Raw genomic sequence first — 14,355 nt, 5'->3', positions numbered from 1 at the left:
ATTAACTTTTCTCAGTCCAGGTCTTAGTGTAGTAACCCTGTTGTTAACACAATCTATCCAGTGCTGCACAAACACTTGTTTCTCTTGCTTGTACCTCTTTGGTTTTCCTTCCTTTTATTACTTCTATTGCATTTTTATTTTACTGCTTTTGTGGCTAGTGCCATTCCCTTCCCCTTTATCTAACTGTTTTAATGGTTTGTATTGCTTTTAATGATTCACATTTTATTTTTTTCTTATCCCATGTTATGTTTCTACCCCCTTTCCCTGTTTTCACCTCTTCTTCATGTTTTATAAGTTATAAACTCTTCTTGGTTGAATCTTCAGTCCTCTTGGTCTTTACTTATGTAGCTTGACTCTTGTGTCATCCGGGTTTCTGTGTGTGGTTGAATTATGTTGGTCTGATTTCTCTTCAAGCTCTTTTACTCTTGGTTTTGTTGTTTGTGTGTTTGCTGTTGGTAGTTGTGTTTTGTTCTTTTTTGATGGGTTCTTTTGCCATGTTATGTTTGCTTCTGCACTTAGTAAACCCTTGTTTTTAAAAATACTAAACAAATAAAGTTATTCCCAATAATAGGTTTGCAAGAAGCTGCAGATAAGGTTATTTTTGTGCACATACTTTGCCTTGTAATAGAAATAAAACCATTATGCAGAGTAAGTTTCTTTTAAGAGATACAGAGCAGCATTAGCATTGAGGACATCCTGAAATCTTACATTTTATTGGACCGTTGGTTGAGTTGTCTGTCAGAATAACATACATCATCATTATCAGTCATTCTTTAACACTGTTCTGTTTTTAACTTACTGCACAAAAAATATCGTAAATGAGATCATTCTTCTGCGTTAAGTGAAATTCACCAACTGAGAAAAATAAAATGTGGTTGAGGGACAATTTGGCTGATTTTAGTCTTACCTGTTTTGAAGAATTTAAGACAAAGTAAAATCCTTAACCACTCAAATTTCATTGACATTACTGCCAAAATAAGCAAATTCTAACTATTTCAAAACCTTTTTTGTAACCTTTTCTGAAGAACTTAATAGAAGGATGAATTAAACCTCTGGATAATGAATTTAAGGATAAATTTTGTTCATTGTTGATTCAGTCCGCCATGACCTCACAAAGCTCAACACAGGCTCAGTTTGACACAAAAAAGTGACAAAAATGTGAAACGAGTAAATAAATACACATCATGGACACGCATCTACAAATGCATGAAACAAATCATGAACAGCAAAGATTTTCATTTTCTTAAAAAAAAAAAAGTTTTTATAACAGTAGGAGCATGATTCCAGATGATGATACAGATGTAAATGTCCAATGATGGCCAAAGAAGTCATTGAGCTCAGCTGTTAATTAATATAATGGAGAACAAGGTTTACAGCTACAATGAATAAGTGGTATTACCAAGAGTATTAAGTGCAACACATGTGCAGCATCATTTAGCGCGATTTAGGTGGCTGCGGGTAAAATGCATGCATGTGCATGCATAACTGAAGGGTTGGCACTTGTCAGAGACAAGATGAAGAGTTGATGAACTGAAATACCAACTTGAGATGAAGTTCATGATGATGCGTGTGTGTTGCTCTTTTAATATTTGGTTAATACCAATCCCCTGTGATATACATGTGATTTTTGAAGCAGTCAAAATTATGATAAAAGAAGACAACCATCTGCACACGTAATGATGACCAGTATCTTTGGTGGTTTTGCTGCTTTTTGACTGATATTCTCTTTGAAAGGATGCACCAAATATTGGCTTGACCTGTTTCTAAAGGGGAGATGACTGGCAAATTCTGTGGTTGGCAATTGTTTTAAAGCCACTGAGAGGACTTTGAGGAAGAAGATGTGATGCCTTCCCACCTAAAATCCTTTTCACTGGTCCTGCCATGCCCCCCCCCCCCCCCCTTTAGGGTCTTACTGACAAACAAAAATGAAGCTGAAGTGTTTGGGGGAACACAGGTTGCTGTAAACATAGTTTTTAGTCAGACTCACTGCCACAGACAGGAAAAAGGTACTAATCAATTAAGGCATTAACACAGGCAGCGCTGTGCATTTGACCAGAGTAGAAAACAGAGGAGAGAAAATATATGTACACAGGTACAGTTAAGTGCTACTTCAGCAGCCCCATGTTCCACTGGCTAGATCTGTGGCAAGAATGACTGGAACCAGAACCTGCCTTTGCTTGCTCCATGAAGTGCAGGGGGGCTTGAGCTGGGGCTGAGAGCTTTTCCAAAGCCAGATAACATCCACAGGCAAAGCTCTCGGCCCTGACCAGGTTACTGGGGTACAACAATTTACATAAGAGGAGGGAAATAAGGAGAGGCGTGAGGAGGACTTCTGGGAAGGTGTCAGGGATTCTCTCCATCGCGGCTGAAGTAGTACCTGACCGGAGGACCAGGGAGGTCGTCATCCCCATCTGCCTCAGGGGCAAAGGACACAGTGAGGTCAACATAGCGGCGGTCAACTGATGGCTTGATCAGCTTCTGCATCCTGCAGAGAGAAAGAGGTTAAATGCATTTGTTCAGTTTAGACAATGGACCATTTAGATTGAGTTATTAAGAAGGATAATTTCAAATTGGCTTGAAAGAGCACAGAAGAGAAGAATGATTATACATCGAGTTCCAAACAAGAGCATTTTCTCAATAATCTTTGGGGCTGATAGCTCTATTAAGACAGAATATCATGCAGAAGCTCAGGACAGTGACTCTATCACAAGCTTCAAAGGTGACTTTATAGGTGCTACTCTTCTGGGAGAGGATAAGAGGTTGGGGATACTAATCTTAAGGGTAGAAAATGGAGAATAAAAAAAGAGAGAATAAGGAAGTATTTACGTTAGTTTGAGTCTCTTTGAGTGTCCAGGCATCACAGGCACATAGAGCATCTTCACACCATGAACCACCATGGTGGGCTCAATTCCATACTTTTCCTGTAAAAGACAGACAAAAAGTAAATACAAAACATTCATAATGAAAAAAACAGTGTTACCTGCATCTGCATCTCCAATGTGAAACAACAAAAATAGGTCTCACCCTCACTGCGTTCATGAAGTCAGATAGTGTGAAGTCCTCATGGCCATGGATAGTCCAACAGTCCCAGATGGAGAAGTAGATGTTGTCCCTGGAAAATAAAGTCAAGATAAGGATGCATGATTAAAGATTCTGTAGTGTAGCAGATAAAGTTTTCACTTTGCTGCTGTGGAGCAACAATAGTAGGTTTATAGGTTGATTCTTCATCTATTTTTTAAATAAGACGGGTTAAAACTACAATGTTATTCCACCACGATAAAAACTGAAAGTAATGTATATTGATTGCAATGTTTTAAACATTCTGACTTTGAAATTGTAAAACATGCCTCCTACCTGATAAGTGTTTTTTTCACCGGGGCAGGCTCCGTGAGCACCATCACAGGGATGGCCAAGTTAAAGAAGCAGTTTTTGAATGATTCAAACTCGTAGCCTCCAACCACCTTAATCAACTCCAGGGCCACCTGAATGCACCACAACAAGAAATTAAAGTGTTACTAAACTCAAAATTTTAATTTAGCAGTTCAGTCAGTCTTTATATATATCATAAATAATCTGATTTTATGAATGAACTCTGACATCCCTTTTATATCACAGCATTCATCCATTGTTTCCATCCTCAGAAATAAGTCTCAGGGTCATGTGACACCAAGCTCAACAACCACCTTGTGGCAAAGGCTCTTACCAGTCCAGCCACAGCAGCTGTCGCTGTGGCGATAGCAGGGATGATCTTGCCTGCGATGCGTTTGGTCTTGAACCTGTCAGCGGGCTCGATGGAGTACATCCTGGCTCTGAGAGAAGACGCTGACACCACAAAGTCTATGTGACCGTTACTGTCGTCATCCTTTTCAAACTGAAGTGGGCCCATCCGTAGCGTCTCTATACAAGTACACAAACATCAGAACTGATTACTTACTTAATTTTACAGTGTTCATCATGGGAGAGAATGGGAAGATAGTATTCCTAACCATTTACTCAGTCCTTCTAGATAACAAATACAAAGTCGTCTGAAGTGTTCATTATCAAATATGCCATCTGTTTCATTAAACTGTGTACCTGCAGTAATGTTCTCAGTGGCAATAGCCTGCTCCAGCTGTGCGATGGCCTCTCTCTCCTCTTCACTGCTCAGGGGTATCTTCGTCTGATCTGGCTTCTTTGCCGTCTCATCCGTCTCTATACACTGTAAGGAACAGATTCAGAACAATCAGCTCGATTAGGATGTTTCATGACCAGAAATCAAGGATCAGATCAGCTGAGAAGCTTACTTTCTCTGACGGCCTGTACTCAGGAATCCTGACACCTGAGAGAATCCTGGCCACCGCCTCTTCGGTGAGATCCTGAGAAGACAAAGACAAAGTGCAGTCAGTCGGTATGTCTGTGTTTTTGAGAAGGTGTTTGTGTGAGTGTGTGAACTACCTTTTCTGAGTAAGGGATGTTATAAATCTCTGCAAAGAGCCGGGCAGTGCTGACAATGAAAGTGAAGTGCCTGACAGGAAAAGAACAGTGTTGGCAAACATGGATATGACATGTAAAATACATGAAAGTCTTAAACTACGACAGAGCATACTCACAAAGAGTCTTTCAAGTCAAATTCACAAGGAGCTGGAGGTCTTTTTGGAGACTGCCAAAACAAACCTGAGAATGACAGGCATTCATGTTATTCCTTGTTTTTACATTTGCTTGGAGGTAGTTTTGCATATCAAAAAGTGGTCTTTATGTTTTATAATTCTAGTAAAACTCAAATTACGTTATTGTCCATATTGATACGTTGGCAACATGTCTGCTCCAAAATGTCATAGATGTACAAGTGCAATTCAGACAGTGCTCCCTAACTTTTGCTTCTGGCACCTTTTTTGTAAACCTGCAGTATGCAAAGAGTTATATGGGTTTAAGGAAAACTTACTTCCATCTTTTAACCTTGTGTCCAAGGGGAAAGAGTGCAAAAGTTGTAGGGCCTACAGAAAAACACATACGTGTAGAAAAGTTACTTATTGTGGAGCATGCAACCTCGCACTTACAATCATATCAATACGTGTTCATTATCAGGAGACTTCTTACCTTTCTCTTGAAATACTTTTCAAATTTCAGACGTGCAATAGTGATACACTGTTCCCACTGACTAGGCCGTCTGCTAAGCAGTTTAATAACCTGGAACGATCCCTCCAGACTTTCTCCTGCTTGCATCCTCTACACACGCACACACACACATACACACAGGAGATATTTCAACAGTATTTATGCAAGTGTGGCATCACAAAACTGGCACAAATGAACAAAAAGGCTAAATAAAAGTCAGAGGGATCTTCATCAACGTTACTGACACAATATTACCTGTAGCACCACTTCAGCTGAGGGGTGGGTCTGCCAGAATGAGTTGTACATGGAGGGCTTGTGGACAAATGCATTCTCAAACTACAAAAAGAAAAAAAATGAGGGTATAAGTTTAAGAATCTAAGAGCAAACTGACAAAAATGGCAGCAGTTGTTAACTCTTAAGTTTTGTTTAGACTGACCTTGTCCCTAGCCCACTGAATGGTGTGCTCTATGATAGAGGGGAAGGACTTGAGAGTGCAGAACGGGATCTCCTCCTCTGGGGGGTCTCTCTGGTTAGCAAAAGAGAGGGCACATGACGGGGCAGGGTACAGATTAAAGCCTGTGTTTCTGAAGCAGCTCTGTAAATGACTTGATAAGCAAACCCTCAGACATACTCACATGGCTATTGTAAGACTCAGTCAAATTTGGCACAATTATTTCCGTGTGACCTTTAGTTCCCATGGTGCCAGAGTCCAGGAGAGGTCTCTGATTGGATAAACAGCGGCTATAAAACAAAATAAATGCATACATAAAGTCAGTTACATGTCAAGTTAGAAAATAATGCGTGAAATATTTATAATAAATCTGGGCCATTTCTCAAGGAAGCAAACCAAAAAGCAACCATCTCCAATTTACTTTATCACCAACCTGTCTACATATCTCCGAGCCTCCACGTTGTCCAGCGCAGTGACCACGATGTTCAGGTGGGAGTAGAAGGAGTCGTTGTAGATGCTCTCAGTAGCAGGGCTCACTTTGTTTAGATGAGCATCCACCTGCAGGTCTGGGTTGATATCATGAGTGGCTTCTGCTGCAGTAGTGCTTTTCGGTTTCTGAGACAGAAACAAGTAGAAGTGGTTATTGCTTAAAACCACAACACAATTTCAGTAAGTACATACAAACACATTATAGAGATAGGTTTATTCTGGTTTGGGGGTGAGGCCACATAAAAAGGAGGCAATAAAACAGACATCTGTTCACCTGAATATGGTGTGGTCTGAAGAGAAATTGACGATTGAGGTTGGATTTTTCTATAAGGTCTGGGTCTGTGATGCATATCTGAAAATTAGAGTACTGAATAATTATATCTCACAAAGCAATGTGACAATACAAAAGAGAGAAACAAACAAAAAGATGAGCATTAACTCCAAAAAATCCCACCTCTCCTGAGCTCTTAGTCAATCCCACTCCCAACAAGGCAAAGTTTTTCAGCATCTCACAGCCTATGGCCCCACAGCCCACCTGGAGGACACGATTTATAGTTTTAATTTGGTTATAAACTTTATAAGAATTAATACAAAATACATTTTATATATTTCACAAGTCTTACCATGAAGACCCTGAGCTTTTGGAGTTCTAGACACATTGATTCACCAATGCAAGCTCTTAGTCCATCATAGCGATCACCTCGTGGGAAAAATTCCTCAGCAGGAAGAGACTGAAGGGGCCGGGCCACCTCTATTGCATCTAGATAAAACTGCACACGGGAGAAATGGAGAAAGATTTAAAATCAACTGATAGAAAATCAAACCAAGACACATAAGGATTTCCACTGGTGTGTTGCAGTGTTAAAAAACATTAGATGAAGCTGTTGATTGAAGAGTCAAGCTGTTTCATACACACACCAAATCTCAAGAAAATTTCAGAACAGCTAACTCTGAAACTTTCCCCATTGGACAGGAGGAGGGGCTCTCAAGAGTTAAGACATTATTTAAAAAGAATGACACAGACTCATTAGACGTAGGAAAAGAGCCCAAAGATATAGCAAGTTTTGCTTTTATAGCAGGGAATCTGAACCGACGGGTTGGACCCTTAAGTGGGTCACAGTGCCCTTTTCAGTGGGTTGCAAATGTGTGCCTGGAAAAAAATTGCACCAAAAAAGAGGATGAAACTCTTTTAAAACATGCTTGTTTTATTTTGTCTTCGATTTGTCACATGTTTAGTACAGTTTGAAGTCGAAACTGTTTATCTTTTTCATTAAATTAATCAAACTGGTCAAAAATGTAAGATCTGAAGTGCAATCCCTTATTGAGGAGTTCATGGTGGGTCCTGAGGCTGGATCAATAGAAAAGTATTGTTTTATTGGATAATACAGTACATATAGCTGAATATATCAGTATTATTAATATTCATAGTATAATTCTGTACAAAATTTAAGACTTTACATGTATTTGTCATTAACAACTCTGAACAGTCCAAGATGTGGAGTAGGAGCAGTTTTTGTCACCTTAAAGTGTCTAAAAGGAATTGTTTAGGATGGATGCATATATGGCAGCATATCACTAGCGTCAGGTGAAAACCTTGTATCTCCATTTGTCATAATTTCAATTTTGTTCATAAATCAGTGCTACTGGTCACCCTTAACATCTGTGAGTGAGTCTTAACCAGTTTTAAAGCAATAAAAAGTGTCAGAAAGATGCTGACCATGACCATTCAGTGATTGGCCCAACGCCAACAATATTTGGCTGTTCCAGCCGAGTTCTGCATCCCCAGAATTTACAGAATCTAAAGTCAACAGTCACACTTGACACTACAAAATATGGGCTGATAGGATTTTTTTTTACCTCGAAGTTTCTGGACAGAAATGTTTATTTCTGTATGCATATGAGCTATATGAGGTGTATGTATTTCTTAGGAGGCATGCATACCCCAGCACAACATCAGCAAACAGAAAACATGATTAACTAGTTTTACTGCCCACACTGTGACTGTACCAGTTATTGGCTTTGGTGTGCATATTACAAAATATTATCACCCCTTCCACCTGCTCACAGTGAACTGTCCTTTAAATTTCCTGTTGTGTTCTCACATCAGCTCTCTCCATCCTCACACAGACTAAACTTAAAGGAAAAATTCAGGGTTGCATTCAGACATGCAGCTCAACTTCTCACAGAGGATATAGAGACTTATGCACAGCAACATACCCATTGCTGCAATGGTGCAAATTTCCCTGTGATGGCCTTAAGAACCTCCTGGCTGGCAAGACCTCCTACAGCTGCTGCTAAGGGAGGAAGAATCCCTCTCGCTGTTTTCGACAAACACCGCACCAACTCAGCATTAACAGAAGACTTCACAAAAATGGAAAAAAAAGGAGGAAAAGGACAGAGATGTGAAGGGGAGTTTGTGCAATAATTGGTCAAAGATGTGTTCAAAAATAAAAAAATACATATTTACTTTGTTCCTGAGAGTAGCATTCACTTCCTGGGTTAGCTTCAGTAAAACCTCAGCATCCTGTAAACACCTGATAGCATCAAAGAGAAACTGCTCTGTGAATGTGTCTCATTTCAACAACTTTGCCCATGAGAAACTGCAGCTACGATGAATTCTACTCTCAGATGCTGTCAAGTACAAAAAGCAGAGCAGTAGATTTAATCTGGAAAAGTGAAAAAAGAGAAATATTTTGTTTACCCAATGTTAGGAAGTCTACTATGCTGCTCCTGGAAGGTGTCCAGAGCCAACATGGCTGCATGAATTTGTAATGGGGCCTGAAAGGGAAATTTAAAAAAAGGATTGTGAGAAAATTGCTCTTTTAAAGTCAAACTAAAAACACATTAGGTATTTGAGCACTGGGGTCTGTATCAAACAGAAAGGCTTATTTATTATCATGAATTATTTGTCCAAGAAAGCTGAATAAGACATCACTATGTTAACCTAGGAAAAAGAAACAAGCACAAAGTTAGAGGCCACAAGGAAACCAGGATAATCTATAAATACATAAATATATTAATTAAACCATAAATATTTACATGTAAATATTTTTTTTTAACTTTTCAGGAATACTTGAGGTGTATCAGCATGATTATTTCAAAGCTTGTATCAATTAACCACCTGCTCAGTAGTTGGTTATAATTCAGAGATGCTGCTTTTTATTCATGTCCACTATTTAAGTCAGCCAGTTTGAAGTGTAGCCTAAAGTTAGATGGCTTACTGGCTCATTAGTCATGCTTTGTAAATGTACTTTTAAATTCTCACCTCTGGTTTACTAAAGTCTGGAGTCAGAACTTGAGGATCATGCAACTGTATCTCTAATGTCTCCTACAATAAACAGAAAGAAAAGATTAATTTCTTTATGCATGTTTTTTGTTTAACTGTGAAACTTCTAGTTTATTCCAAAAGTAATTCACTTACAAATCTGAATGTTTTGGGAGTTTTCATCAGAACAAAGAAACCTCCATGTGCATATGGTTGAAGTCCAGATGTGTCTCCTATTGCAAAACTGTTAGGGGAAAGAACTAAACCCACACAAATTTGAACAACACGCACAAACACAAAAGGGTAACAGAAACAAATAAAAAAAGGTTAGATTAAAACAACACTATTTCATGACCTAATACATAACGTTACAAATATAAGAGTCAGTTAAATCTGTTCATTGATACTGTGTGTTGATATTAGAAAATTACTATAACAAACTTTAAAAATCTGCAAAACATCAACTAAAATGCTCTTATGAACTATTTTGTAGGATAAGTACCTGAAACCTGACGTGAGGTGCCGTTGAGTTCCACCATGCCATTGATCTCTCTAAAAACAATGCTCTGTCCTGTCTGCAGACCATGTGGCTGGTTGTCCATGCAGGTTACCACCCCAGGATTGTCCTGAAATTCAAAAGTATTTTTGATGTTGCCATAAAAAATAGTTCATTGCTGTGTCTTACATTTAACCCATTTGGATCTGACACAAAGTTTGCAAGAATATACAGTGCTTAAAAAATTTATTAGACCACCTGTCATAAAAACTAGAAAACAAATATTTTAGAAATCTTTCAAAAACTTGTTTAAAACTGAAAACTAAAAACTAAAAACTAAAAACGTTTCACCATTTTGAACAGGAATGAGGAATTTCAAACTGAATTCACCTTTTTATACCCAAATTTGAGCCGGCTCACTGGGCTTCTCTGAGAAGTCAGAAATTAATCAAGCATAACATTACACCACTAAAAATCATTTTTCTGTTCAGGAATGCAAGTAATTAACTATAATTTGACATATTAATCAAGAAATAATAATGTGCTTTACTATTTTTTCAGTTTCTTTGTAAATCAGTACATTTGAAAATTCATGGATAATTATAATCATATTTTAGCATTAAAAATATCATTTGGGTTAAAGAGCTTCTACATATTGGTGTATTAACCATTGCAGAAACATAAAAAGTGATTTTGGTAATCACCAATGCTGTTAATTTAGGGCAGCTGTGGCATAAACCTTACTTTGGGTGGTGGCCTAACAAATTTGTTAAGCACTGTATGTGTAAGATTTGAAGAAACCTCAGCCTGCTCTGGATGATGTCAGTGCTTTTAAGATGTATGACAGACTAACTACAACAGGACTTGCTAAAATACGTATGAGGAAGGCAGATGGGATAAAAAGTATTTTTATTTTTAACCTCTTTGGCCTTCACAAAAAGTTGATTATAAAGGTTTTAAAGCAGAAACACAGGCAATGGCTCAAGGAAAGGGATACAAAGGCAGACTATAGCAGTATTTTAGATGACAATTAATTACACAAGAACAAAAATGAATTTGATAATAACACCAGTTACAGTGTGACTGTGGATCTGCTAGCCAAGGCTCAGTGGATGAGGGACTTAATTGGAGTGGATGAGGATGATGATGGTGATGAACTTGATTCGATTAATTCATGATATTGAAAAAAATTATTAACCTTCAAGGCAAAGGCTGAGAAATAAGATTTTAGAGAATGTCAAAGGTCTGTGCATTTTTTCCTGGCTACTGCTGGGAGAAACTGAGGTTATTTTAAACTAATACATATGTTTTAGAGGCAAGGTTTTTGGTGACCAAATGGTTGAAACTGAGTATCTGACATAAAGGGAGAATCTCTAGTATTTGCAGCATCATATTATGGGATCCAAAACCTTTTCAAAATGTCAGGAGGTTTTTTAAATTTATCAATTAATTTTACCTGAGAGATAGTTTGGATGAAAATCTCCTTGGGCTCCTCTCCTGTGGGATCTGACACCTCAAACTCCTCTCCAAAATCACAAAACACTCGCACACAGATACCATATGCATCACAGCTGATGAACTGGCAAAGACACGAGTAACACAATCTGTTAACTACAAAGGTCAAATAATTTAATGCATTTAATTTGTGTATACAGAAAGAAAGGTGCCTGAGAGTAAGAATAATTCATGCTCTGTGATGTTGTAGTATAAGGACTGCACACTTACCCTGATGGGGGGTTGTTGTGAGTGGCAAAATTCATTCACTCTCTTCTGGAGACTAAGCCTTGCTTCAGTCAATATTATACACTGGAGGAGAAAGCACAGTAGATATCAGCAAGTTTGCAGGGGTTGAATCTTTTTAAAGTTAATTTACACAATACAGAACAGGGACACCTTACCTGATACTTCCTGAGAAAGCTGAGATCAGTGTTGTCATCCAGAGCAGAGGAGGATATATCAACATGAACATAAGGGTTCAGCTCTGCAACCCGAGGGCACACTGCCTCCACCCTTTGGTATAAACATGAAAAAGAGTGAAATGTTTTAAAGATATTTATTCATGTATGTATCCAAGAAGACATTGTGCAAGTTATTTTACCTCTTCCTCTGACTCAACACATCTTCTTTGCGGATAAAGAAGTTGGAGCCTAGATCCCAGGTCTCACATTGCTTTGTGTCATGAAGGGTGACTGCCTGTGCACACAAAAACACTCAGTGTACCCACACAGATGTAAAAGTCATGGACAGAGGAAGACCTAAGACACAAAATCATTACATAGTCGGACAGTCAGTGTGTCTAATGAGAGGACATACCTTCACACCAGCCAGGACAATGTTCTTTGCTGTGAAACCAGAAGTAACTTAGAGTCAAATATAGATCACAAGAATACTCAAAAGGGCATTAATTATGCTGTTATTGTGTGTGAAATGAAAATTAGCCTACCTATTTCAATTCCCAGTCCTCCCATTCCACTGAGAAAGACTGAGGACTGGGCCATCTGGTGCATAGCACTGTCTCCCAGCACATATCGCTGGCGGCTGGACAGAAGAAAAGGAAGAGGAAGTGTGAGGGAAAGTGCTAGAAATTTAAAAAGGGTGTTGATTGGGGGCATCAAGTGCCATACTTATATTTATAGTAATTTGGAGCAAAGCACTAGCATTTCCTGGCTTGACTGCTGTGTAATACGATCTATAATTTCATCCATATAAGTAAAGGAGACTACAGTGTATAAAAAGTCATTTCCAAACGGATGGACTTGCCTGTAAAGAGAGTCATCAATCTCCATGGAGTCTGCAGCCATGCCGGGAGGGGAAGAGGGGGAGTTAAACTGTCTGACAGATAACGACTACACCTATTGACACATATAAAATACATACAAAGATTATCAGCGTCATAAAACGTTATGCTTGATATCTGTAATGATTTTAAACCAACGCCCTGTTGTAAGTTAGCTAGCTACATAGCTAACTTACTGTCAGTGTCAGCTAACTGTAATTGTCAGTAAAGTTGTTGCTGTGACAGCTGACAGTCGTGCCGTAAGATAAACTGCTTGTCTTAAAGCAATAAAAAGATAGCTTCTAACATTTAAAGAGTATAGCAGCCGCATTAACGCGGGTTTATTTTAAAACATACTAAGGAAAGCTTAGCATTAGCTGCTATGGCTAGCTAGCACTGAGTGCCACCACTGATGCCGGTGGCGAGGACACTTGTCATAAACACGTTAAAAAGTAATGACCAACACGTCGCTCTACAAACTTATCCCCAGGAGAGAGAAAAGGTGTGAAACATATTCTACCACATAATGCAAAAGAAATCGTCATAAATGTTGTTAAAATTTGACAAATAACAAAACGTAGCTACCTGTCAGTATGCACGACGAGCTGTACCGAATGAATGGCTGTGACTGGTTAAAAAATTAGGATTGTTTCCGGGGTACCGGAGTCATGTGACAAAGGTCACCCAATAGGTTTGCAGTTTTTATTAGAAATACGTTTGTGGGAGATTTTTTCCACAATCATTTAAAATTTCCTGTGGGATAAAAAAACATTACACTTATAGAAATTCTGTATTTATCTTGAAATTAATTCACGCTTTCTTAAAACAACACAAACAAAAACAAAAAAACCCTAATTTCTTTGTATTTAAAAGCCTCCAAGGTAAAGGACTGCAAAGCAGCGTGTTTGTGTGTGTGTGTGGGTGAGATATCCTTCTTTACGCACATGGCAGGAACATTTTCAGTGTTATATGATATTGAGTTTGGTATCATTTTTGAGGGGACTCTAAGCTTTTGTTAGAATCCAATTTTGAATTATTCTGACAAATATTGGGACAACTGCAGCTCTTCAAACAGTCAATGGCACAATTTTTCCACAATTTTCGCCTAAATTGTATTATAGCCTATCTTTTAGCTCTGTGACAATTAGGAACATCAAGGACACAAAACTCAGACACTGGTATACTCACATGAATGTAAGTATTCAGAATATTCATAAGATACCCACACTATTTTATTGTGAAATGTTAATGAAATAGAGATTCATAAATTATAGCAAGACCAGGTGGAAATCTCTCACTTATATCCTCTTAGTCCAAGTAGTTGGTGATTAATATATGAGACAGCTGAAAGAAATCAAGTGTAATTTCTATTCAATATACTTTGGTTTAGGATAATTTTGTATTTTCAAAATTGGATATGTTTTCCACGTTTCATAAAATACTGACAAAATATGATAATAATGTCTATATTCTTGTAAACATAAAGAACAACACTTCACAAAGTCACATAGTGATTCTGTAAGAACCTACAACTCTCAGTGTTTCTATAAAACAGTCAATTTATTGAATGTTTCTAGATAGAAATGTATGATTGGCTGGCAGCAGTAGCAGCTGAGTTGTCTTTGAAAGCAATCAGAATCAGTTTAATTAGTCAGGTATGTGGACACAAACAAGGGATGTGACTCTGGTTAACACAGTGTTTGACAGACAGAAAAACAGGTATATACAAGGACACGGAATGAATTTTGACAAATCTTTATTGTTACCATCAATTTACTGTACAT

At 38.2% G+C, this 14,355-nt stretch overlaps 1 protein-coding gene across 1 annotated transcript; it reads right to left on the bottom strand.

Moving 5' to 3' along the window:
- Positions 1-697: 697 nt before the first annotated feature.
- On the bottom strand, positions 698-13,198 carry uba6 (ubiquitin like modifier activating enzyme 6). Its single transcript, XM_041785522.1, has 32 exons — positions 13,157-13,198; positions 12,556-12,647; positions 12,239-12,333; positions 12,109-12,137; positions 11,894-11,988; positions 11,694-11,805; positions 11,521-11,601; positions 11,252-11,374; positions 9,802-9,925; positions 9,456-9,559; positions 9,300-9,362; positions 8,736-8,812; positions 8,502-8,568; positions 8,252-8,395; positions 6,658-6,804; positions 6,489-6,569; positions 6,309-6,386; positions 5,979-6,160; positions 5,730-5,835; positions 5,531-5,620; positions 5,350-5,430; positions 5,077-5,205; positions 4,922-4,973; positions 4,590-4,653; positions 4,435-4,504; positions 4,284-4,355; positions 4,075-4,198; positions 3,704-3,897; positions 3,355-3,482; positions 3,025-3,112; positions 2,827-2,921; positions 698-2,485 (listed from the first exon to the last, which is right to left on the bottom strand). The coding sequence occupies exons 2-32, from the start codon at positions 12,594-12,596 to the stop codon at positions 2,344-2,346; spliced, it is 3,078 nt and encodes a 1,025-aa protein (XP_041641456.1). The 5' UTR covers positions 12,597-12,647; positions 13,157-13,198; the 3' UTR covers positions 698-2,343.
- Between the last annotated feature and the right edge of the window lie 1,157 nt (positions 13,199-14,355).

The sequence above is a fragment of the Cheilinus undulatus genome, linkage group 4 (assembly GCF_018320785.1).
Source record: "Cheilinus undulatus linkage group 4, ASM1832078v1, whole genome shotgun sequence".
Taxonomy (NCBI): Eukaryota; Metazoa; Chordata; class Actinopteri; order Labriformes; family Labridae; genus Cheilinus; species Cheilinus undulatus.
Note: the sequence above shows the minus strand (reverse complement) of the source record. Positions and strands in the feature narration are given on the sequence as shown.